Genomic DNA, 26298 nt, shown 5'->3' on the forward strand with positions numbered 1-26298 from the left:
TTCCTTCTTCTTCTTCTTGAGCATAGAGCCGGGGTGGCTCGTGCTGTTTCAAGCACTCGTCTCCATTCAACTCGATCTTGGTCCACTCGTCGCCTAATTTCTTAGTCATCTTAGAAGTCGCAAATCTTTTTCATTAAAAATTTCATTAAATTATTTTAGAGTTAAACTTTAGCTAACATCGGTGGCTGGAAAACGAATATGTAGCTCGAACAGAAATTGAGATCACTTCAAAAGATCAGGTACAAAATTTACTAATGGTGAAAATCGGGGTAAAATCACTTGATCGTGAAAGTGTGAGTCATTTCAGAATGTCGAAAAACATTTTAAAGTCTCTTGTATTGAAAGCAGAGGAACAGCAGCTACTTCTCTAGAAGAGGATAGGTGATGTGAAAACACAGATGCAAGTGACTAAGTTAGACGAGAAAATTTCGGTAGTGGGATAAATTTTTTAACTTCCTCGTTGAGTGAAAAATAATTCAAATATGAATGAGCGCATTTCCAGTTAATATTATATCGCAACATCCAATATGAAGCCTCAAATTTTATTAAACATGCCTGGAAAAATCAGGGAATTTTATTTTTCGTGTCGAGTTGCCACCCTCCGGTTCCTTAAATCCATTCATTTAAAAAAATTGAAAAATGCGGCACGATAGACTGTTGCTTACCAGTTTCCCCATAATGAAAAACTCCAAAACGAAAAATATCCTAAGAGTTAGAAAAAGGGCTTTCCGGCATTTCTATTGAATTCTCCGCCGTCATTAAATATTTTGTGAAAAGCTTGTTACAACTGATATTTTTCCTGGATTGCTGAGAAAATTTAAAAGTTAAAAACTTTAAAAAACAGCGATGTCAGGGAAATTATTATTAAATTCATATCCAATGCTCGTAAGCAAAATTTCATGAAATTCTGAGATAGGATAGTTTTGAAAAATCTAATCCAATGAGACTACAGTAGATATCTTTCAGATGAGACAATAAGCTTGAAAATCGGTTACCTAAGCCATTGCCGGTTACCTAAGCCATTCAGTCCTATAATTACATAACTTTTAAGGTGAGCTTTCTGAAATCAAATTATGAGCGATCAAAACGCTACAGCCAATGCTGAGAAGTGTCTGGTTTCAAGTGGGATAGACACTCAGATATTTGCAAATTTTCCAATACTAAATCGATTGGCTGGAGTTGTTTGGGAGCCTTAAAAAATGCGGAATATTGAGCGAAATAAGTGCCTTTCCTCCACAATGATTTCAGTGTTAAAAGAAATTAGCTTTAATCCTTCAGAGCAAGTTCGAGACAACGGTTCCACTGTGACCAATTTTTGCTGTCAAAAGTGATCCGGACTTTTCCGGACTTTCAACGGGACGCTTCGTTCCGGTTCCGGTCCGGTAACAAATCGGACTTCAAAATTTCGTTCCGATCGGACTTTGGACCGGGTGTCGGACCGGACTTTCCGGACTTTACCCGGTCCGATGTCGATCACTAATTTGAAGTCTTTTGAAGATATTTCAAAAAGAACAGCACGAAACTGGAACTCGAAAATTTCGACAGGAGTACATGTTTACCCGGCTGATCAATTAAGGGTTAAAACGATCAACGGAATCAGAAACCGAATCGTGGCAACTCCTGTTATGTGCAACGACAAGGACAAGGGGGACCTGATTATCGAAAGATCGTAGGTGGTCAGATGGAGGAAACAACATTTTGAAATACTGTTGAATGGTGAACAAGATGGAGCTGTCACCAGAAACAGGATAACGATTGAGGATGAAACGGTAAACGGTTAAAATTAACTTTTTAAAATCGGGAGCGCACGACCGTATTGTGCAATCCATCAGGCTATACTAAAGGTATGGACTGACGAGGACTGGCTGGAAGGTCTCATATGCTCTATATACCAAAAAGATCACCGACTCGAATATAGCAATTATCGAATCGTTACTGTTCTAAATTATGCATATAACATTCTCTCCCGCATCCAGTTTCATAGACTGAGACCGTTGCAGGAAACCTTTGTTGGCGAATACCAGTGCGGTTTTCGAGATGAATCGAACTTCCAAACCCACCATTTGTTTACAGACTTCAAGGCGGCGTACGAATCAGTTAAACGAATTCAGCTGTGGCGGATTATGTTTGAACATGGTTTTCCAACAAAACCAGCCAGGCTGATACATGCTACCCTTGATGGTTCAAAATCAAGCGCTAGCATCGCGGGCGAGACTTCGGACTCGTTTGTGACGTTTGATGGTGGGAAGCAAGGTAATGGGCTATCGAATTTACTGTTCAAAATTGCATTGGAAGGTGCTGTTCGAAGGGCAGGCGTGCAGAGAAGCGGTACCATCATCACGATATCTCACATACTCCTAGGGTTCGCGAATGACAACGATATCATCGGTGTTAATCGTAGAGCTGTGGAAAAAGTGACTTCAGTGTATTTTACTTCCAGTTAAATTTGTTGAGAAAATCCCACATACCCACATACATAATACATAATACATACATATATTGTTTTGGATTCAGGATCGTACCACCTTAAAGTCTTTCGATTGGAAAACTTACGACAGTTTCTTCCACATTTTTTCTAGTTGCAACATAGTAAAAAGACCAAGCGCCTCCATAATAGTGCACACAACGGCAACACGCGTATTGTAAACTCCTGTTGGCCCAGTTGGCCAACAGTCCTGGTACTATAATTACATCATGCCAACGACGGAAAACTAGAATTTTTCCTTTATCAACTTAGAAGCAGCAATCTCACAAAGAAAGGCAAACATAAAATGCAACTTCGAGTGCAATTTCTTCGCTAGATGACGATTGCTAGGTGCGTGAAAAGGTGGTACTTCAACCTGCTGGTTGATACCGCGTCCGGAATGCAGAAACCTTCCTAGCTAGAGCGTTGCTGGCTGGCTGGCTGGATGTAGGTATAGAATGAGCACACCGGCATGCCACACCATGTTGCAGTTCCAGTTTTGTTAGACCTTAGCGGCTAGGAATGAATATAAACAAAAAATAAACTGGAACGCGCCTCCATAATCCAGCAACGGTTATTCATGAAAGTGAAACATTTTTTCATCCCCGTTTAAGGGTCGCGTCGGTAGGTCGGGTAGGTCGGCTCGGCTCGGCACGGTCGCTAATATCGCTTTCATGGCAGCTCTCGGAGAGCAAAGAGCTCTGCCAGCACTCGAGGCACTAGGCGAATGAAATTAATTATTGTAACGACGATAATTATAAAGTTCCCTGATATGGCTTATCCCCTCGAATGGACGATAGGACGCGGGAAGAATGTCAGCTGAGGGAAAATGTTTCTTGAATAACGAATTTTCGCCTCTTTCTATGACGGACAAAGTGGCTCGGAGTGGGAGGGGCCGGGGGAAATGCTTTTGATTTAGTTATAATCCGTTATAATGATGCATCCACGGAAAACGGTTGATGTTTTTTTCTTCTCGGAGTTGATTACTGTTTTATGTTAGCTGCGCTTTTGATGGTGGCTTGAGAGCCATAAAATTGCTTCGTTTATTTTCAATTATTTTCAACATGGACCACGCAGATTTCTGGGCGTTTTTCCTTGTTGTTAACGGCTTGGACGAAAAATAACCTTCTGTTTATAGTGCTTTCCTTTCCTAAAAAGCGGGTCATTTCAACACAGTGCAGTGTTGAATAAAAATGACAGCATTATCGAAAGTGAGCAAACTGAGGCTGGCAGTAAAGCGTCGATTGGATCCGAACCGACTCCGCTGTCCGAGTCCGAGGGGGTGCTGTGTTGAATGGATAATGAGTACCGGCAGCGTCGAAAGCAGGTGTCAGAAATGGCATTTTGTGCCTTTTACGCTCTGCCGGCGTTCAACTACCGCACGTGCACAGCTTTTATTATTATGCAATTGGTTTAGTCCTGGGAGTTTGGTCAGCTGCGGAAGCGAAGCGGCGGGGAGTCAACTGCTTTCCAAGTTTTCGTTATACATCCGAACGAAGAAAACTTTTGTCGGAAAGGAAACTTTACCGCTGGTGGTTCCTTTATATGAAAACTCGCTACCGGAATAAGCAACGAACGCTGTTGGAACGCTGAAGTTTTCCAATCCGGAAAAGAGCACCCAAAACGGAATGTTTACATAGCCTTAACAATATCCCATGCTGGTGTTTACGGATCGGTTCGATCGCTTTTCGCGTAAGTTTGATACTTTGACAGTGTTCGGAGAACATTTTCGGAGATTCAATTACCGCATCGGTTGGCGGCTCCCAACAAACCATCATTGGAACAAAGTGGGCGCGCAGCGCCGTTTTACCCTTTACCCCGGCGGACGATGACGACGAGAAGGCTCGGAAAAGGCAGGTTTATCAAACCGCAAACACCGCAACAAAGTCAGTCCCGTCTCAGTGTCGGTGGATGTGTTTTTAAGCACGGCAAGGGCTGTGTGGTGTGTGTTTACTCACGTCCAGGTGAAGCGTGCGGAGTTTTCCGGCCGCATCAGTCCAATCCAAACCGGGCTGGTCACGTCCAGCTCCTTTAGGAAGGCTCGGGCCGCATCGAACTGTACACCGTTGTCCACTGTAATGGAGTGAAAACAGAGAAGAAAAAGGAAAAAATGAACGTTAAATTGTTATTGGTGTGGGAAAATCGTGAAATTTCTGATGACGCAAGTTTCTCACAGCATGCTTCGATTGCAATTTTATCGCTTACGCAAGGGTGAAAATGAGATATTTATTCGGGGGGTAGTCGTGCGTTAAGCGGGGTACGCTGCTGGAAAGTAATGGGTAAAAAAATGGGTAAAAAGATAGGACAAGAAATGCTCAAGAAATCAATTTCTTTTAGGATTTCTTAAGCAGTACGCAAGAAATATTTATACATAGGTACTATAAACAGCCATACTGAATTTGGTGCGTGACGTATGAAAGTTCAAAAAGCCATACGATTGCACTGTGAATTTGTTATTTTTGCTATTTTTTCATTGTTTACGGATATTTGTTTCCGATATATTTTTACGTGAGTCTCTGTTCAATTTTTGGCAACTTTTGGCGTAATCTTCACCGGAACCGGCATCTTAAACGATTTTGATTTTCGGTTTCATGTCTTATCTGCAGAATGGTACGTTGCGCGATTTGAAGATTGTGCAAATTTATAACAAGGAAAGGCAGAAATTACAAAATTATTACTACATCATTCCACAGCTTCCCATGAAATGCTTTTTCGTCCGACAATTTATTTGGAAAGGTTTATGCACAGAGAACAGACATTTATCTATACCTATAAAGAAGGATTTCTGTCTGTCTGTCTGTCCGTATGTTCCTTACAGAATCGAAAACTACTGAACCAATCGGCATGAAAATATGCATGTAGAGGTTTTTTGGGGCCAGGAAAGGTTTTAGTGATGGTTAGAAACCCCTCCCCCCACTAAGAGGGGGGGCTCCCATACAAATGAAACACAAATTTCTGCATAACTCGACAACTAATCAAGCAAATAGAACAAAATTTGGCATGTGGGTGTTTTCGGTGACAAGAATTTATTCTATGGTAAATTGAGACCCCTCCCCTCTTTATAAGGGGAATTATAACTCCTCTCCTCTTTAAAAGGGGGGGCTTCCATACAAATGAAATACAAATATACAATAATTTGAGTACTAATCAAGCAAATGGAACCAAGTTTAGCATGTAGGAGATTTTCGAGTCTTGAATTTATTTTAGGATATATTGGAGACCTCTCACCCCTGTGGTAGGGGGATATGGACTCTCATACAAATAAAACAGAAATTTTTGCGAAACTCAAAAGCTAATCCAACTCGAGAAATTCGAGACTCTTCCATAAAACATTAATCAATAACAAGACCACAAAAACTATCTATAGTAACACTAGATCATTCAGGACGAGCCGGTCACGAGTGTTGCCGGTGACCCGCCGTCGGAAGCGCCGCCCACTGGGGGGCTTGCAAAACTCGAGATAGTGACAAAGATCATCCGAGATTCATGATTTATGTACAACACAGGTTAATTTGTGGCAATACGAAGTTTGTCGGGTCAGCTAGTGTTCATATAAAATTTCGCTCAAATGGTGTGTAAACTTTTGAACAAAACACTAGCGACCAGCCACGTAGCCAGAGGTGGAGGCCAGGAGCCTTATCTTAGCTCCTAATACATTATATGCATATCTTACTGCTTAAAAATATAATACATCACAATACATTTAATGTATTGTAGTTTTAAACGCAAAAATATGCATATAAAACAGTTAAAATCAAAATTGGGCCCCCGGGCCCCCCCTTCTGGGTACGTGGCTGCTAGCGACATCTCTCTCAAGGTGCACCCGTTATATTACTTCCATGTTGCCAAATATAAAATATCTTGTATTGTCAATTACAAGGAAAATTGTACCATCCAAAGTGCGATATCGCTCATAAAAGTGCTATTTTGTATTAAATCGTTTCGGTTTCTTCGGCGCACTTATTGCTTGGAAGATAACGAAAAAGTGCGCCGAAGATACCGAAACGATTTAATGCAAAATAGCACTTTTATGAGCGATATCGCACTTTGGATGGTACAATTTTCCTTGCAATTGACAATACTAAGTTTTACATATTCGTATTATTGGCAACTCTAATATCAGCTGCTCTAACAACGGCTTGTTTATGTTTGTTAATTGAATTTATTTTTTAAAGCTGGAGATAAGAAACGCATTTGAAGAACTACTTATTTCAAGGAATTTAAAACCCACATAAAGCAACCGGAACAACGTGTTTAGAGTTTTTTCCATATGATCGTCCTATTTTTTCATTTAAAACTGCCGATCACATCGCGGCGGCACCGGCAGAACCCTCCTTAGAGCACCTTTCGGAAAACTTGTCGGAATCGGAACGAGGACGACTTGAACCAGGTTGCTCGAGGTTCCTCATTTGATTATACTCTGTTATCAAACTCATGCTTCGGATTCGTTAGCATTTTGTATCAGTTAATCAGTGTTTATGCTGGCGAACTGAAACGGAAGGCAGCAATTTGCTGTGTTTGCGGGAGACATTTTCATTTAGCGTTTCCGTCTGATATGTCCACTTTCTTAAAATGACTAGAATCTATACCTATAAAAAAGAATTTCTGTCTGTCTGTCTGTCTGTCTGTCTGTCTGTCTGTCTGTCTGTCTGTCTGTCTGTCTGTCTGTCTGTCTGTCTGTCTGTCTGTCTGTCTGTCTGTCTGTCTGTCTGTCTGTCTGTCTGTCTGTCTGTCTGTCTGTCTGTCTGTCTGTCTGTCTGTCTGTCTGTCTGTCTGTCTGTCTGTCTGTCTGTCTGTCTGTCTGTCTGTCTGTCTGTCTGTCTGTCTGTCTGTCTGTCTGTCTGTCTGTCTGTCTGTCTGTCTGTCTGTCTGTCTGTCTGTCTGTCTGTCTGTCTGTCTGTCTGTCTGTCTGTCTGTCTGTCTGTCTGTCTGTCTGTCTGTCTGTCTGTCTGTCTGTCTGTCTGTCTGTCTGTCTGTCTGTCTGTCTGTCTGTCTGTCTGTCTGTCTGTCTGTCTGTCTGTCTGTCTGTCTGTCTGTCTGTCTGTCTGTCTGTCTGTCTGTCTGTCTGTCTGTCTGTCTGTCTGTCTGTCTGTCTGTCTGTCTGTCTGTCTGTCTGTCTGTCTGTCTGTCTGTCTGTCTGTCTGTCTGTCTGTCTGTCTGTCTGTCTGTCTGTCTGTCTGTCTGTCTGTCTGTCTGTCTGTCTGTCTGTCTGTCTGTCTGTCTGTCTGTCTGTCTGTCTGTCTGTCTGTCTGTCTGTCTGTCTGTCTGTCTGTCTGTCTGTCTGTCTGTCTGTCTGTCTGTCTGTCTGTCTGTCTGTCTGTCTGTCTGTCTGTCTGTCTGTCTGTCTGTCTGTCTGTCTGTCTGTCTGTCTGTCTGTCTGTCTGTCTGTCTGTCTGTCTGTCTGTCTGTCTGTCTGTCTGTCTGTCTGTCTGTCTGTCTGTCTGTCTGTCTGTCTGTCTGTCTGTCTGTCTGTCTGTCTGTCTGTCTGTCTGTCTGTCTGTCTGTCTGTCTGTCTGTCTGTCTGTCTGTCTGTCTGTCTGTCTGTCTGTCTGTCTGTCTGTCTGTCTGTCTGTCTGTCTGTCTGTCTGTCTGTCTGTCTGTCTGTCTGTCTGTCTGTCTGTCTGTCTGTCTGTCTGTCTGTCTGTCTGTCTGTCTGTCTGTCTGTCTGTCTGTCTGTCTGTCTGTCTGTCTGTCTGTCTGTCTGTCTGTCTGTCTGTCTGTCTGTCTGTCTGTCTGTCTGTCTGTCTGTCTGTCTGTCTGTCTGTCTGTCTGTCTGTCTGTCTGTCTGTCTGTCTGTCTGTCTGTCTGTCTGTCTGTCTGTCTGTCTGTCTGTCTGTCTGTCTGTCTGTCTGTCTGTCTGTCTGTCTGTCTGTCTGTCTGTCTGTCTGTCTGTCTGTCTGTCTGTCTGTCTGTCTGTCTGTCTGTCTGTCTGTCTGTCTGTCTGTCTGTCTGTCTGTCTGTCTGTCTGTCTGTCTGTCTGTCTGTCTGTCTGTCTGTCTGTCTGTCTGTCTGTCTGTCTGTCTGTCTGTCTGTCTGTCTGTCTGTCTGTCTGTCTGTCTGTCTGTCTGTCTGTCTGTCTGTCTGTCTGTCTGTCTGTCTGTCTGTCTGTCTGTCTGTCTGTCTGTCTGTCTGTCTGTCTGTCTGTCTGTCTGTCTGTCTGTCTGTCTGTCTGTCTGTCTGTCTGTCTGTCTGTCTGTCTGTCTGTCTGTCTGTCTGTCTGTCTGTCTGTCTGTCTGTCTGTCTGTCTGTCTGTCTGTCTGTCTGTCTGTCTGTCTGTCTGTCTGTCTGTCTGTCTGTCTGTCTGTCTGTCTGTCTGTCTGTCTGTCTGTCTGTCTGTCTGTCTGTCTGTCTGTCTGTCTGTCTGTCTGTCTGTCTGTCTGTCTGTCTGTCTGTCTGTCTGTCTGTCTGTCTGTCTGTCTGTCTGTCTGTCTGTCTGTCTGTCTGTCTGTCTGTCTGTCTGTCTGTCTGTCTGTCTGTCTGTCTGTCTGTCTGTCTGTCTGTCTGTCTGTCTGTCTGTCTGTCTGTCTGTCTGTCTGTCTGTCTGTCTGTCTGTCTGTCTGTCTGTCTGTCTGTCTGTCTGTCTGTCTGTCTGTCTGTCTGTCTGTCTGTCTGTCTGTCTGTCTGTCTGTCTGTCTGTCTGTCTGTCTGTCTGTCTGTCTGTCTGTCTGTCTGTCTGTCTGTCTGTCTGTCTGTCTGTCTGTCTGTCTGTCTGTCTGTCTGTCTGTCTGTCTGTCTGTCTGTCTGTCTGTCTGTCTGTCTGTCTGTCTGTCTGTCTGTCTGTCTGTCTGTCTGTCTGTCTGTCTGTCTGTCTGTCTGTCTGTCTGTCTGTCTGTCTGTCTGTCTGTCTGTCTGTCTGTCTGTCTGTCTGTCTGTCTGTCTGTCTGTCTGTCTGTCTGTCTGTCTGTCTGTCTGTCTGTCTGTCTGTCTGTCTGTCTGTCTGTCTGTCTGTCTGTCTGTCTGTCTGTCTGTCTGTCTGTCTGTCTGTCTGTCTGTCTGTCTGTCTGTCTGTCTGTCTGTCTGTCTGTCTGTCTGTCTGTCTGTCTGTCTGTCTGTCTGTCTGTCTGTCTGTCTGTCTGTCTGTCTGTCTGTCTGTCTGTCTGTCTGTCTGTCTGTCTGTCTGTCTGTCTGTCTGTCTGTCTGTCTGTCTGTCCGTATGTTCCTTTTAGAATCGAAAACTACTGAACCAACGGCGTGAAAATTTGCATGTAGAGGTTTTTGGGGCCAGGAAAGGTTTTAGTGATGGTTAGAGACCCCTCCCCCTCTAAGAGGGGGGGCTCCCATACAAATGAAACACAAATTTCTGCATAACTCGAGAACTAATCAAGCAAATGGAACCAAATTTGGCATGTGGGAGATTTTGAGACCGCTCACCCCTGTGGTAGGGAGATATGGACTCTCATTCAATACAGAAATTTTTGGGATTTGTTTTCCTAGGTCTACCTGGGTTTCCTGGAACGAGCGACAGCGAGTAAGGAGAGGATCGCGAAATGGTACTTTCCACAAAAAAGTTTTCCGTGAAATGGTACATTCCGCTTAAGGTTTTTCGCAAAATGATATTCGACGTAATGTTGTACAATCATGGCGAATATTACTATCCGCTTTCGGGCTATGCATTGAGGGGACAGGGGAGTTGTTTTCTACTTTACTGTGAGAAAAAATTGCAAATTTGTATATTAAACAACTCATTCCTGGTAACTAATAAGCATTAACATAGGCAGCAAATCAGCGTATCTGGCATTTTATACTGCACGTTGTTGTATATTAGCTTTTTGACTGCATACGTGTTGTAAACTGGCATCCAAAATTGTATTCAAATTCTTCGTGTCGGTAATTAGCTGTAAATTAGCATTGTCAGCACTATAAGAAGGTTATCAGTAAAGTAGCTGTATATATTGCCAAAATAGCATTCAAGTAGCATTTAAGGCGACTTAAATGATTATTGGTCTACATTTGAATAGCACTGGAGATGCTTATTGGTTACGTAACTGCCAAAATGAATCATCTAAGGTTGAACCCCTCAGAACCTTGCAAAACTCGAGATTGTGACAAAGATCACCCGAGATTCATGTTTTATGTACAACACAGGTTAATTTGTGGCAGTACGAAGTTTGTCGGGTCAGCTAGTTTTATAATAAAAGATAGGATAGCGATTTATTTCAGTGCAGTTTATTCTAGGTTTTTATTTAATTGCTTACAAAAAATTTTTTTTTTTTTCAATCTGATTTAGTTCTTATTGTCTACAATATACAGATGAATAGGTGAAGCATCGTACGGGTTAATTTCAGTCAAACTGAATTTATTGTATTTACCAACTGCTTTGAATGATATCGAAAAAAAATCGGCATTAAATTTTGTAGTAGAAACAATGCGTCTGCAACAGTTTCAATTGTGGACAGTGAAACTTATGCTATGTTTATTGTAACAGTGCCACAAGAGTTTACTCATTTTTTATTTCTTTTTTTATTGAATGGAATTGGCCTTATTTCATCACAAATTCGCTGAAAATATTTAGCAACATGTCATTTTTATGGCTCTCAAAACCATGACAGTTATGGTGGCCAATAAATTTTTAGAGAATGCATTTTGATTTTATGGCTCTCAAAACCATGACAGTTATGGTGGCCAATAAATTTTTAGAGAATGCATTTTGATACTTTTACTTTTATCCTACTGTTACAATAATTCCAATCTTTGCATTACGGTTATTTTTTTCTGGGTATGTTTCGATAGTACAAATGCGTAAATGGAAACTCATCAGGAAAGTAAAAAGTATAACCTTCATGGAAACATCCCGGAGATGAAAGCGTATAACAGGTCGAGGCATCGACAGTTAGTTCAACGTCATAAAGTATGTTGGCGTTTAATAATTGTGGTTCGAAAAATAAATTATGTGTAGCCACACTATCCCATCCGAGGGAGCTGATTTCTTGTGTTTCATCAACTATCGTTCGTCCTCCTTCTTGCTTAATTCTAAGCTCCACTTTAATGGTTGCTAAAATCGAGTAACTAGGAAAGCCTACTCCAAATAATTCAATGATTTCCGAGCTGTATTTTTTTCTAGGCTGAAACCGAAAACTTCCACGGTGTACAGCGTTAAACATGAATGATTTTATTATACCGAAAACTAAAAGTTGTTTGCAATTGGCATGTGAATCGCTGATACGCACAGCGGCTTTCAAATCCTCCACGTTCTCATCACCGTTGACCTTACACCATTCGTCTATCGCAGTCAGCAATTGATCCTTGTTGCAGTTAATCTTATCGGCGCTCACAATCATCGTCAGTAATTTGCGATCCAGCGATAAGAACTCCGGCTTTTTAAAATAATACAGAGGATTGCGCTGAATAGCATTCAAACACTTTTGGTCGACTTGTTGAAATTCGTAGACACAATTGGCAGCGAATTTGACCAGAACGTTTTCCGGCTTAATTTCAGCGCAGAAAAAATCTTCCACGAGTTCCAGTAGACTTTGCGACGAAAACCTTTTCGCTAGCGTGTAAATCGCTTCGATGTTGTCCGAATCGAGCTCGATTTTATCGGTAAGAAAATATCTCAAAATCTTGATAAACGTGCTTGGTTTGACGTCCTCCAGCGTAATTGGATCACATTCATCACGGGTTGATGCTTCTAGCAGATTCCGAAAATAATCCGATCCTCGTACCAATACCAGCTTGTTCACGATGAACTGCGTTTTCTTGGGTCCGGCCAGTATTTTCACAACGGAAGCGAATTCGTTTTCCAGCAGGAGATCATCGGAATCCGATGGTGGTGCACTACAAGTATCCATGATGGAATATTGGCAAACTTATAATAACCGAGAGACACAATCACTAACAGTAGTAACGTTTATGATGAGTGAGATCAGTTTTGTAAGGATTGCTGCTTTAACTGTTAGTCTACCCGTAAAAGAAAACGATCGTGCTCTTTATGGTAGATACCTACCTGCTCAGCCAGGATACCTATCAGGTATCAGCATCTTTGGCTCGAGTAGCACGTTTCTCACAATCATGTGGAAGATTTGTACCTTGCCCGTGTCATCATTTACCTGATGAGGATAAGAAGGAAAACAAGAGGAATAGGAAGGGGTGGATGAAGAATTTGGACTAACACAAACACACATATACCGAGTGATTTTTGTACCCCCGAAGGGATGATAATTAAGTCTGCAGTGACCAGGCAGTGATCTGACAAGAATACTGCCATTTACCTTAGAGTGTTGCAAAAGAAATTTAGCAACCTTATCACAAGGTTTAACAATGAAACTTTTCGTTTGATGACAAGTTTCAAGATTATTCCAGTAACGTTCAAGTTCAGATGAAAACCAAGATCGAATCTTTTGTTTTATCCAACATTCCGCAATTGGTAAAGCAGGACTTTTTTGCTGCAAAACTTGCTAGTTCATCAGCCCATTCATTTCCGGTTATACCAGAACGGCCAGGAACCCAAACCAGATGAACGGCATATAGAATGCTTAGTTCTTTTAATTGAGTGTGGCAGACGATGACTGTTTTGGATTTTGAATTAGCCGCACAAAGTGATTTATTTATAGCGGCTTGACTATCAGAACAGCAGTAAATAATCTTGCCAATCAGTTCTTTCTGAAGTGCAAACTGAGCTCCGCACATAATTGCAAAGATTTCAGCTTGAAAAACGGTGCGAATAGCGAATAGGCAATACAGTAGGAAAAATCAAGCCAAGAGTTAAAAATATCGTGATCAAAAACAGCTACAAATGAGTGAATTTGTGACACAATTAACATATTTTAGACATTATAGACAAACGAGTGAGTTTACATAATATCAATTACTACAATATTCATGACTTTACAATATTTACCAGACCATTATACATCCAAACTCAAAGACAGACAACACTATAGGCTAAATGTTACTAGACAAAGACGGTTTAAACTTTGTAAGTCATATCACAAATTACAAGATAGATCACAATTAACTAATAAAAGACACATTGTAGAAGCCCTGAAGAAGATCTAAACCAAATATCGAAACGTTGGCGTAAAATAAAACAAATCGTCCACTGCATTTAAAGACTGAACAGCCAATTCTCCAACCTATTACTATCACAGTCGAAAAATCCCAATAAGTAGAGGTTTAATATTGAAAATAGCTACTAGGGCGGCAGTAGGAGACATTGCCTTTAAACACACCCTTTGAAGATGGTTTAGCTTTGTCTGGACAGTCACTACTTCCCCTCTCTGCCACCATACAAGGCAACCGTACGCCATAGACCATTGAGTTTCCTCAGTATTCCATGCGCCACAAGGTTCCGTAAAAGAGGCGAAAGAACGTCCACAAACACTTTGCTTCCAAATGCTTGCTTGCCGTAAAGACGAAAAAAGCAATCGGCTACTAAGCAGTTGTTCTATCCACTTTTTGATTATTGAAGGCACATTATGTTAACGGGCAGCCTCCAAAATGGAAGCGAAAGATACCTTATCAAACGCGCCTTCAATATCCAAAAAAGTTCCTAAGCAAGATTCCTTTTTCGAAAAAGCAACCTCAATTTTCATGTCATAATCATGTAATAAATTGGTTGTAGACTTGCCGCTTTGATAAGCATGTTGTGCTGAATGAAGAGGAACTTCTACTAAGCTTGTTTCGCGGATGTGGTGATTTAAGCAAGAAAGACGTTAGATTGATTGGTCTAAAACTTTTTGCTTGCTCGTTGGTTATTTCACGCCATTCCTTTTCAGAATGTGTTTGAAGTATTTGAATCTTTTCTGCAGTAGAATAGGCTATATTGCATCTGTTCCAGGAGATTTGTATGGAGAGAAGCTGTTCACGGCCCACTCAATCGCTTCAGTTGTGACAAGTCGAATGTTTTGGATCTTCGCAGAGCAATAAATGAAGAGAAGTTTCTAAATAGTCCGTGTTGAGCAATCATAATAATAATACAATTGCCTTCACACATTTAAAAAAATGAAACCATCAATCGCCGAGTGGTTCATCTTTTCCGCTCTATGGTAGCGACAATCATATAACGAGCAGCTCATTTCGGCGTGCGGCAGATTCGGTGTCGAGTGCAGCGCCATCCAGCGTGGCGTGGAGAGCACAACGAAGCTACTATGGAACACAAACTGATGTGCGCCTACTTTCGCTCCATTTACAGCTAACATTCCACTTGCACAATGCTGCAGCAAACAAAATGCTCTACATACGGAATGTAGCACTAGAAAATTGGAACAATTGAGCTTGAAGCGAGCATCCTTTTTTCCCCTGTATCTCTGCTCAACAACGCTAGCAACGCCTGAATGGAGGTAAAGTGAAAAGGAAAATTCTCCAATTGTGTAGTGTAACTGTGCCATTGTTCATCGATGCTGAATGCTTCTACGAGCAAAGTAGTGTCCTATTGTACCGACGGAAATTACCGACGCCATGAGAACAACTCACATTTCATATTTTCCAACTAGATTTGTGAGTGATATTCAAATAAATTTATTTCCCACCCTTTTTCCGAAGGATGGCATGATAGCGAACGCCCCAACTTGTCTTCGGCACGCAAATTACTCCATTTGCATATGGATGATAAGTAACCATAACCGGCTTCTTCGATATCAAGTCGAGTGCAAAAGTTGAGCAACTAGACATGCATGCATGTAAATCACCATCGCCCGGAGGACGGTCCCAGGCACCGCACCATCGCCATTGGAGTGAAATTGCAACCATAGAAAATTTATTCCACTTCACATTGCAAAACGGAAATGGCTTTATGTGAACTGACTAACAGCAGGTAGTGGAAAAACAGGGAAAATGGCAGACTGGAGCGTAGTTTTCTACCCTATTTTCATTTCCACATGAATTCAAGTATCACAGTAACAATCGCAAGTATCTTCTTGTCATTCAGAAGCTTCGATAATAATAGCATGCATTCGATGGTTCCGGGCATGCTGCTGCTGGTAATAAGTGCCCTCGTGTCACTGTCGGGAAACTTCATTGTTTTCGAACTCATTTAATTTCGCAAAAAAATTCTCACCAACAGTAGGCCGTGCTCTACATTTAAGAGTCAGACCATAAGCTTTTATTATGCTTTCCGCAAATCAACAATAAAATCGAATATATTTTTTTCTGCTTGACGGCAACCGCTATAATTTTACAAAGCTTTTCGATTTGTTTAGATTTTGCTTCGATTTCTTTAGAACAAGCTTAAAATAAATAAATATATTTAATTAGTCAATCTCAATTTGTAGCCAAATCATTCTAGTTGCTCCCCATGACATGAAAACCGGTTGATAATAACTTTCTTCCTGCAACTCACACTTTGCTTTAATGATTTTTTGTTTGCGGGCTAAAAAGGTATTAATATATGGCAGTATGAAAAGAGACAAAGAAACATTGTGAAGATGGCAAAAAACGATGAAAAGTTGGCCACAATAGCAAAAACACGTTGGAAAAAGCAACGAAAATTGCCAGAAATAGCGGTCATAAACGACGAACTAATGAAGAAATGATTACGTCAAAACAGCAATAAAAAAACGACAGAAATGCGCAGCAGAAGCCGTCGAAGGAAGTGACGAAAATGCCAAAACCAGACCAAAAAAAAAAACAAAAACAGAATTAAAAACGATGAACATAAGACGAAAATACAATGAAATACGATAGATGGCCAAGACAATAAGGCAGCAAAATTACGACAGCGAGATGACAAAAAGATGACGAAAAGACTGCAACTAGAACTGCAAAAGACAACGAAGAGGCAGCCAAAAGACAGCAAAATTACGATGAAAAAAACGCCCTAAAAATGCCAAAGAAGCAACAGAAGACAAAAAAAAATTGTAGAAATGCTGCGATGAAGAGGTGGCAAAACAGCAAAAATAAATGCAAAAAAAAAACTATAAAAAATAACAAAAAGACTATCAAGGTCAGCGGGTGCAAAGGAACAAAAAACGTTATAAAGCCAAAAGACAAACAAACGAAAGGCAAATGAGGAACGTTCAAGCACGAAAGTCGATCGCAAATCTATCGTAATCTTTTCAGTGATTTCAAAGTTCACGGATCGGAAGGTAAGTGTGTTTTAGTCAAACCAGCACAAGAACTTTTGGAGTATTCATTAAATGCATCCAACAAATGATGAAAATTAGAATGGCTTTACTTACTACGACGGGAATTAGAAATAAACCCTACTACATATGACATCCGGCTTGTTGCTTCTGTCGCCACCTGAACATCTTTTATGGAACCTTGTGGCGGATGGCCTACTGAGGAATCTCAATGGTCTAGGCTATCCGTCATATGGTTTTGCGGATGACTATTTCATCCTAGTAGTTGGAAAGTGCATAAGCACATTATTTGGCTTAAGGCAGCAGGCACTACGCGTCGTGGAAACGTGGTGCCGAGAAACTGCACTTTCGGTAAATCCGAGCAAAACATCTATCATCTTATTTTCAAGACGTAGAAATACCAATGGAGCTCGCGCTCTGCGCTTTTACGATTCGAATGTGGATGTTGTGAACGAGGTGAAGTACGTGGGGTTGATTCTCAACTCCAAGCTTTACTGGTCCACAAATATTGATTTCCGAATTAAAAAAAAAGCGTGCATGGCCTTTGAGCAATGTAAATGAGCAATTGGCAACTCTTGGGGACTTAAACCCAAATACATACACTGGTTGTACACGGTCGTTGTCAGACCAATACTGGCGTATGGTTGCCTTGTATGGTGGCAGAAAGGGGAAGTTGTGACTGTCCAGACAAAGCTAAACCATCTTCAAAGGGTGTGTTTAAAGGCAATGTCTCCTACTGCCGCCCTAGTAGCTATTTTCAATATTAAACCTCTACACTTCCACCGGAAGCAAGAGGCACTGATATGTGCTTATCGACTACACGCGACTGGCCTTTGGCAGTCTGTGGATGGTTCCACTGGTCTTACTCGATTGTGGTCGCAAATTGTTGCTGAGAACAAGTTTTCCCTTGCCCACCTAGCGATGTAACGTTCATGCGTACTTTTCCGTATAGGACTTTCTCAAGTGACTTTCCTCCAAGAGAAGGGCGCGCGGGTGCTGGTGTTTACTGCCGTGAGCTAGAATTGGAGGAATCCTATTCGTTGGGTAATTACTGCACCGTTTTTCAAGCTGAAATCTTTGCAATTTTGTGCGGAGCTCAGTTTGTACTTCAGAAAGGACTGACTGGCAAGATTATTTACTGCTGTTCTGATAGTCAAGCCGCTATAAAAGCCCTTTGTGCGGCTAATTCAAAATCCAAAACAGTCATCGTCTGCCACACTCAATTAAAAGAACTAAGCATTCTGTGTGCCGTTCATCTGGTTTGGGTTCATGGCCGTTCTAGTATAACCGGAAATGAATGGGCTGATGAATTAGCAAGTTTTGCAGCAAAAAAGTCCTGCTTTACCAATTGCGGAATGTTGGATAAAACAAAAGATTCGATCTTGGTTTACATCTGAACTTGAACGTTACTGGAATAATCTTGAAACTTGTCATCAAACGAAAAGTTTCATTGTTAAACCTTGTGATAAGGTTGCTAAATTTCTTTTGCAACACTCTAAGGTAAATGGCAGTATTCTTGTCAGATCGCTGACTGGTCACTGCAGACTTAATTAGCATCCCCTTGGGGGTACAAAAATCACTCGGTATATGTGTGTTTGTGTTAGTCCAAATTCTTCATCCACCCCATCCTATTCCTCTTGTTTTCCTTCTTATCCTCATCAGGTAAATGATGACACGGGCAAGGTACAAATCTTCCACATGATTGTGAGAAACGTGCTGCTCGAGCCAAAGATGCTGATACCTGATAGGTATCCTGGCTGAGCAGGTAGGTATCTACCATAAAAAGCACGATCGGTTTCTTTTACGGGTAGGCTAACAATTAAAGCAGCAATCCTTACAAAACTGATCTCACTCATCATAAACGTTACTACTGTTAGTGATTGTGTCTCTCGGTTATTATAAGTTTGCCAATATTCCATCATGGATACTTGTAGTGCACCACCATCGGATTCCGATGATCTCCTGCTGGAAAACGAATTCGCTTCAGTTGTGAAAATACTGGTCGGACCCAAGAAAACGCAGTTCATCGTGAACAAGCTGGTATTGGTACGAGCATCGGATTATTTTCGGAATCTGCTAGAAACATCAACCTGTGATGAATGTGATCCGATTACGCTGGAGGACGTCAAACCAAGCACGTTTATCAAGATTTTGAGATATTTTCTTACCGATAAAATCGAGCTCGATTCGGACAACATCGAAGCGATTTACACGCTAGCGAAAAGGTTTTCGTCGCAAAGTCTACTGGAACTCGTGGAAGATTTTTTCTGCGCTGAAATTAAGCCGGAAAACGTTCTGGTCAAATTCGCTGCCAATTGTGTCTACGAATTTCAAAATGTCGACCAAAAGTGTTTGGATGCTATTCAGCGCAATCCTCTGTATTATTTTAAAAAGCCGGAATTCTATTCGCTGGATCGCAAATTACTGACGATGATTGTGAGCGCCGATAAGATTAACTGCAACAAGGATCAATTGCTGACTGCGATAGACGAATGGTGTAAGGTCAACGGTGATGAGAACGTGGAGGATTTGAAAGCCGCTGTGCGTATCAGCGATTCACATGCCAATTGCAAACAACTTTTAGTTTTCGGTATAATAAAATCATTCATGTTTAACGCTGTACACCGTGGAAGTTTTCGGTTTCAGCCTAGAAAAAAATACAGCTCGGAAATCATTGAATTATTTGGAGTAGGCTTTCCTAGTTACTCGATTTTAGCAACCATTAAAGTGGAGCTTAGAATTAAGCAAGAAGGAGGACGAACGATAGTTGATGAAACACAAGAAATCAGCTCCCTCGGTTGGGATAGTGTGGCTACACATAATTTATTTTTCGAACCACAATTATTAAACGCCAACATACTTTATGACGTTGAACTAACTGTCGATGCCTCGACCTGTTATACGCTTTCATCTCCGGGATGTTTCCATGAAGGTTATACTTTTTACTTTCCTGATAAGTTTCCATTAACGCATTTGTACTATCGAAACATACCCACATGGGTTCGCTGCTCGCTGGAACCTTGGATGCTCCCGGCGAATATTATTTCAGCGAAGGGGTACGTTTAAAGAAATATCGAGGAATGGGCAGTCTGGAAGCAATGGAACGGAAAGATGCCAAAAATGCTGCCGGTTCACGCTATTATCACACAGATGTGGATAAATTGCGCGTTGCACAGGGAGTTAGCGGAGCTATTGTCGACAAAGGCTCAGCACTAAGGTTTTTGCCTTATCTTCAGTGTGGTTTGCAGCATAGTTGTCAGGACATCGGTACCCGGTCCATCGCTAATTTGAGGGAAACGATCTACAATGATGAATTACGCTTTTCGAGACGCACCCATTCGGCTCAAGTGGAGGGCAATGTCCATGGATTGTTTTCTTACGAAAAAAGACTTTTCTAAGATCTCTATAAAACGCACCGATATGCTTATTTAAATACCTAAATTTAATTTAATAACCTAATTAATTTCTAAAAATGTAAATAAAATATTTTACCAGCAATGTTTCCGTGTTCACTTTATTTCAAACGCTCAAACAACTGGAGCAATCCCATCGAAACATCATACCAAGAAGACGTGGAACTCTTGCGAATCGAAAAATTAAACAATGCAGGAGTCAATAAAATTTCATGTAGTCACTGTGATAAGATCTATATCGGACAAACAACGCGAAATTTTAGAATCCGATTCAAGAAGCATATCTCAGAAGTAACAAAAGCTAGGAAAGAACTACAGGAGAAAGAATTTTACCATTTCGAATCCAAAGTAACCGAGCCCAGTTTCGTAGAAGACCATTCCATTGTTTCTGAAAACAGTCCTTTATCTATTGACCAAACTCGTGACTTTAGTCATGACCTTGAAATGCGGTCAGGCATATATTAATATTTTTTTTGAAACGATGATTCTACAATTGATGAAGGGACGGTAAGGGAAAGTAATGAAGAAGGATTTTTTTCCGGGAATGAAGGGGAAGGGTGGAAAGGAAGGGGGGGGGGTAATAGGTAGCTATGCTTAACAATGATTTTGGACTGTGGTCCAGCGCCTCTGTGGTTCAAAGGTACACGGGTACCAAGTGAGCGACATGCCCTGGCAGGTGTTGTGGGTTCAAATCCGGTTATAATCTCTGATTACAGCTTGGTTCGACCCATGCACCTTCCAGCATTGGACAAAAGATAGGAGTCACAACGACAACTTGTTAAGCATAGCTACCTATTACCCCCCCCCCCCTTCCTTTCCACCCTTCCCCTTCATTCCCGGAAAAAAATCCTTCTTCATTACTTTCCCTTACCGTCCCTTCATCAATTGTAGAATCATCGTTTCAAAAAAAATATTAAGTCCTTTATCTGTTTGCCACAAAGTCTGTGCTCCCACTTTACCCGCTCGGAATTGCATTGTCCACATTGTTCACGGTAGGTATGTTTCGTCGTCCCCATAGGTATGGTGTAAGCGGGCGTGTGGGTGCTGCTAGAGGGGGGGGGGGGGGGGGGATGATGGCGGGGGCAGATGGTTCCTCATCAGCAAATGCCTCTGCCAATGCCAATGTTGTCTGCTGCTCACTGGCTGGGTGCATGAGCATGCATCTAGTTGATGAACGACAACGTAAAACAGTCAAATGAAACTGCTCAAAAAAAAAAGAACAAAACAAAAACACATCCGCGCAGGGAGGCAACAACAACTGAAAGTGGCAAATAATTGCCTTTGATGGAAGTGTTTCGAGTTTGTTGCGAAATCGGAAAAGTGCGACAGCTTGTCGTCGTCGTTGGTTCTCTGGCATGTTTTTTTTCTTTTAGGAAAAATTGACTTTCTAAACGGTTCATTTTGCGGATTTGATCGGTCAGTTGTTGACTGTTGAGCTACAGAGACAACAAAGTAGGCCGGAGTATTGTGAATGAATTTCTGCAGCAATTCATGTCAATTGCATTTTCTCTGCTTTCAAGGTTCTTTTGACGTAGGACTACGTCTTACTGTCATTCGAAAATATGTACAAGCGAGTGTCACGAAATAATGCAAGTTTTTCAATGCTGTTAACCCTACCAGTTCTGAAAGGTTTTCAATGATTCATAAAATCCAATCGATCGATTCATAAATATTGTTTTTCAATTGACAAATAGTGACAATCAACGAAAAGTTTTGAGGTTAGATTTTTCAGTATGATCCCACCACGCTATGTTCGAAGGCACTTATTATTATTTAACTTTCATGCACCTCAGATTTTTCTTCACAGGATGTTAGTATTGATCAAAACAATTAATTTAAAGGTCTTAAAATATTCGGATTTTTTACAAAACTCAATTCTCAAGGTTATGTAGAGGTCATTCCCTCTCAAGTTATCATATCCGTTGTAATAGACCACCTCCGACCTTTCAACCAAATTTAGTATAATTGCACATTCCGACTTCGCATTCGATTTCCCAAAGTTGTTTTGTACGGACTTTTCTTTAGATTCACGGATTTGGACTAATTGGATTGGATTTGGACAATTTTCGCTTAGAGTCAGACTAATTTGAATGGGATTTAGAAACATTTAGATTGGAAATGGATTGATTTGGGTCGGATTTGGTTTTAATTACGACTGGATTTGGCCGATTTCAGTCGGATTTGGACCAATTTGGCCCAGATCTGAATTAGTTTAGACTGGGTTTGGACTAAATTGAAACGAAATTGCACTGATGCGCACTAGCTTTGGCCCTATGTCGATTTCGGTCGGATTTGGACTAATTTGAAAAGAATTTAGACAATTTTCGATTGGATTCGGACTAGTTTGGACAAATTTGGACTAATTTTAATGGGATTTGAACTAAATTACGTAGGATTTGGACGGATTTGGATAGAATTTTGACCGATTTAGATAATTTTAGAATGAATTCGAGCTTATTTGGTCAGATTTGCGCTCATTTGGAGTAGCTTTGGACCAATGTAGATTCAAATCGGCCAATTTTGGTCTGATTTGGACAAATTTGGTCGGATTTGATTGTATTTGAACAAATTTGGATTGAATTTGGACCAATTTATTTCTGGATCTGGAGTAATTCCTAATGGATTTGGATGATTTTGATCGGACGTGACCTAATTTGTATTGCATTTAGACAATACAAATGCAATGCAATTTCGGTCGGATTTGGACTAATTTGGTTGGATTAAATTAGATTGGAACCCATTTCGATTGGATTTTAACCAATTAGGATCAGGCTTGGACCAATTTAGATTGAATTTAGACAATTTTCGATTTGATTCGTACTAGTTTGGACGAATTTGGGCTAATTTTAATGGGATTTGGACTAAATTACGTAGGATATGGATTGGATTTGAACCGGTTTGGATGGAATTTTGACCGATTTGGACAATTTTAGATTAGATACGAGCTTATTCGGTCGAATTTGCGCTAATTTTGAATAACTTTGGACCTATTCAATTTGGATAATTTTGGTCGGATTTGGACAAAATTGGTCGGATTAGATTGGGTTTGAAATAATTTGGACTAACTGGGATCGGAATGGACTGGATTACATATAGTTTGGACTGACTTGGACCGGATTTGGATCAATTTGGATTAGATTTAGACCAATTTCTATTTGATATGCATTGTAGTTGAATAATTTTCGATTAGAATCGATCTAATCTGGTTGGATTTGCGCTCACTTGAAGTAGCTTTGGAGTCAATTCGATTTGGATGACTTGGACTATTTGGACTATTTTGGTCGCATATTAGTTTGGCTTTGGATTAATCTTAGTAGGATTTTAGTAGGTTTCAAATTATTTTGGTCGAATTAGACTAGTTTTGGACTAATTTTGTTTTGATTTGAACAAATTTGAATTGAATTTGTATAATTTTCGATAGGGTTCTGACTAATTTGGTCGGATTTCGACTAACTTGAATGGAATTTGGACCAATTTATTTTGGATCTGGAGTAGTTCCTATTGGATTTGTATGATTTTGGGCGGACGTAAACTAATTTGTATTACATGTAGACTAATTTGGAACAAATCTGGACTGATCCGGAGAAACTTTGAATCAATTTGGATTGGATTTAGACAATTTTCGATTGAATTCGGACTAGTTTGGACGGATTTGAACTAATTTCAATGGGATTTGGACTGACTTGGATTGGATTTGAACCGATTTAGATGGATTTAGACCGATTTGGATAATTTTTAATTGGATTTGAACTTATTTGGTCGAAGTTGTGTTAAATTGGAGTAGCTTTGGACCGATGTCGATTCAATTTGGATAATTTTGGTCAGATTTGGACAAATTTGGTTGGATCAGATTGGGTTTGAAATAATTTGGACTAACTAGGATCGGATTGGACTGAATTACATACAATTTGGACCAACTAGGATCGGATTTGAACCAATTTGGATTGGATTTGGACCAATTTGGATTAGATTTAGACTAATTTCTATTTGATTTGCATTGGATTTGGATAATTTTTGATTAGATTCGATCTAATCTGGTCGGATTTGCGCTCACTTGAAGTAGCTTTGGACCCATGTCAATTCGATTTGGATGTTTTTAGTTGGATTTGGACTAATTTTGTCGCAATCCAATCTATTTTGGATTAATCTGGAGTTAATTTGAACGAATTGCAATTGGATTTGAACCGATTTGGATGGAATTTAGACCGATTTGGATAATTTTTGATTGGATTCGAACTTATTTTATCGGATTTGTGTTAATTTGGACTAGCTTTGGACCGATGTCGATTCAATTTCGATGATTTTAGTCGGATTTGAATTAATTTGGTTGAATTAGGCTAGTTTTGGACTAACTTTGTTTAGATTTGAACAAATTTGAATTGAATTTGTAGAATTTTCAATAGGGTTCTGACTAATTTGGTCGGATTCGAACTAATTTGAATGGGATTTGGACAATTTATTTAACACTTGGAATAATTCCTATTGGATTGGGATGATTTTGGTCGGATGTGAACTAATTTGTATAGCATTTAGAGTAATTTGGAACAAATTTGGACTAATCCGGAGAAGCTTTGAACCAATTTCGATGCGTTTCAGACAATTTTGGCTGGATTTGGACAAAATTTGAACAAATTTGGACTGATCAGAATCAGTTTTGAACCAATTTGGATTGAATTTAGACAATTTTCGATTGAATTCGGACCAGTTTGGACTAATATTAGTGGGATTTTAATTGATTTGGACAATTTTAAATTGAATTCGAGCTTATTTGGTCGAATTTGCACTAATTTAGAGTAGCTTTGGACCTATGTCGATTCAATTCGGATGATTTTGGTCCAATTAGATTGGATTTGAAATAATTTGGACTAATTAGGATCGGATTGGACTAAATTTACATAGAAATTGGACTGATTTGGATCGGATGTGGACCGGTTTGGATTAGATTTGGACTAATTTCTATTTGATTTGCATTGGAGTTGGATAATTTTCGAAAGAACCGAACTAATTTGGTCGGCTTTGCGCTCACTTGATGCAGCTTTGGACCTATCTCAATTTGATTTTAATAATTCAAATTGCATTCGAACTAATTTGGTCGCATTAGATTGGTTTTGGATTAATCTGAATTGGAATTGAACAAATTACGATTGGATTTGGATCGATTAGGAATAGTTTCGATTGGAATGGAATGATTTTAGTCGGATTTAAATTAATTTGATTGAATTAGACTAGTTTTTGATTAATCTGGATTGGATTTGAACAAATTTGGACTGAATTTGTACAATTTAGTCGGATTAGGTTAAATCTGAATGGGATTTGGATCGATTTGTTTTGGATTTGGACTAGTTTCTATTGAATTTGGATGTTTTTGGTTGGACGTGAACTAATTTGTATTGGATTTAGACTAAATTGGAACAAATTTGGACTGATTCGAGTTCATTTTAGATGATTTTGGTCGGATTTGAATTAATTTGGTTGAATTAGAGTAGTTTTGGACTAATTTTATTTAGATTTGAACAAATTTGAATTGAATTTGTACAATTTTTGATAGGGTTTAGACTAATTTGGTCGGATTTGAACTAATTTGAATGGGATTTGGACAATTTATTTAACACCTGGAGTATTTCCTATTGGATTTGGGTGATTTTTGTCGGATGTGAATTAATTTGAATAGCATTTAGACTAATTTGGAACAAATTTGGACTGGATTTGGACTGATCAGAATCAGTTTTGAACCAATTTGGATTGAATTTAGACAATTTTCGATTGAATTCGGACCAGTTTGGACTAATATTAGTGGGATTTGGACTAAATTACATGAGATTTGGATTAATTTGGATTAGATTTGAGCCGATTTGGGAGCTTGAAATTAAACTTTAAATCTAATTTATAACTGGGTTTGAAACCGCTTGAACCGCTCGAAATTTGACTATTGTCGAATTTGTTTATTCAATCCGGGTTGAAACTAGATGAATTTTATCTGTCAGATAGGAGCAAATGAACACAAAAAGTTCATCCAGTTCCAATCCGGATTGAATAAACAAATTCGACATATGATTTGACAATTACTTTACTTATCGCATCCATAGTTGCAGATTAAATTAACAACTTCGAACCTCTGAGTTACAGAAATATATTTTATATTAAATTTAGTATTGCTCACAACACAAATAAATGGTTGTATTTTATTCTAGATTGTAGAAATTGCCAGTACAATAGTAATAACATGCTTACTGCGATTGAAATAGCAATGCCAAATGACAGTCAATGACGAGTATTTTCGTTTTTTATTGTTTAAAATGAACTGTAGTCAGTGGGTGAATCATGACACAAAGGTGTTCATTTTAGTAGATAATGAAATAAAATACAATGATTTTGATTGATAACCCTGGGAGATTCGCACCCT

The 26298-nt window shown here is 40.0% G+C and overlaps 1 protein-coding gene across 1 annotated transcript in view; it reads right to left on the reverse strand.

Moving 5' to 3' along the window:
* LOC128732456 (uncharacterized) overlaps positions 1 to 26298 on the reverse strand; it is a 188180-nt gene that overhangs the window by 27455 nt on the left and 134427 nt on the right. The window contains exon 5 of the mRNA XM_053825706.1: positions 4423 to 4537. Coding sequence (XP_053681681.1) covers positions 4423 to 4537 — 115 coding nt within the window. The remainder of the gene's footprint in view (positions 1 to 4422; positions 4538 to 26298) is intronic.

Source organism: Sabethes cyaneus, chromosome 1 (assembly GCF_943734655.1).
Source record: "Sabethes cyaneus chromosome 1, idSabCyanKW18_F2, whole genome shotgun sequence".
NCBI lineage: Eukaryota > Metazoa > Arthropoda > Insecta > Diptera > Culicidae > Sabethes > Sabethes cyaneus.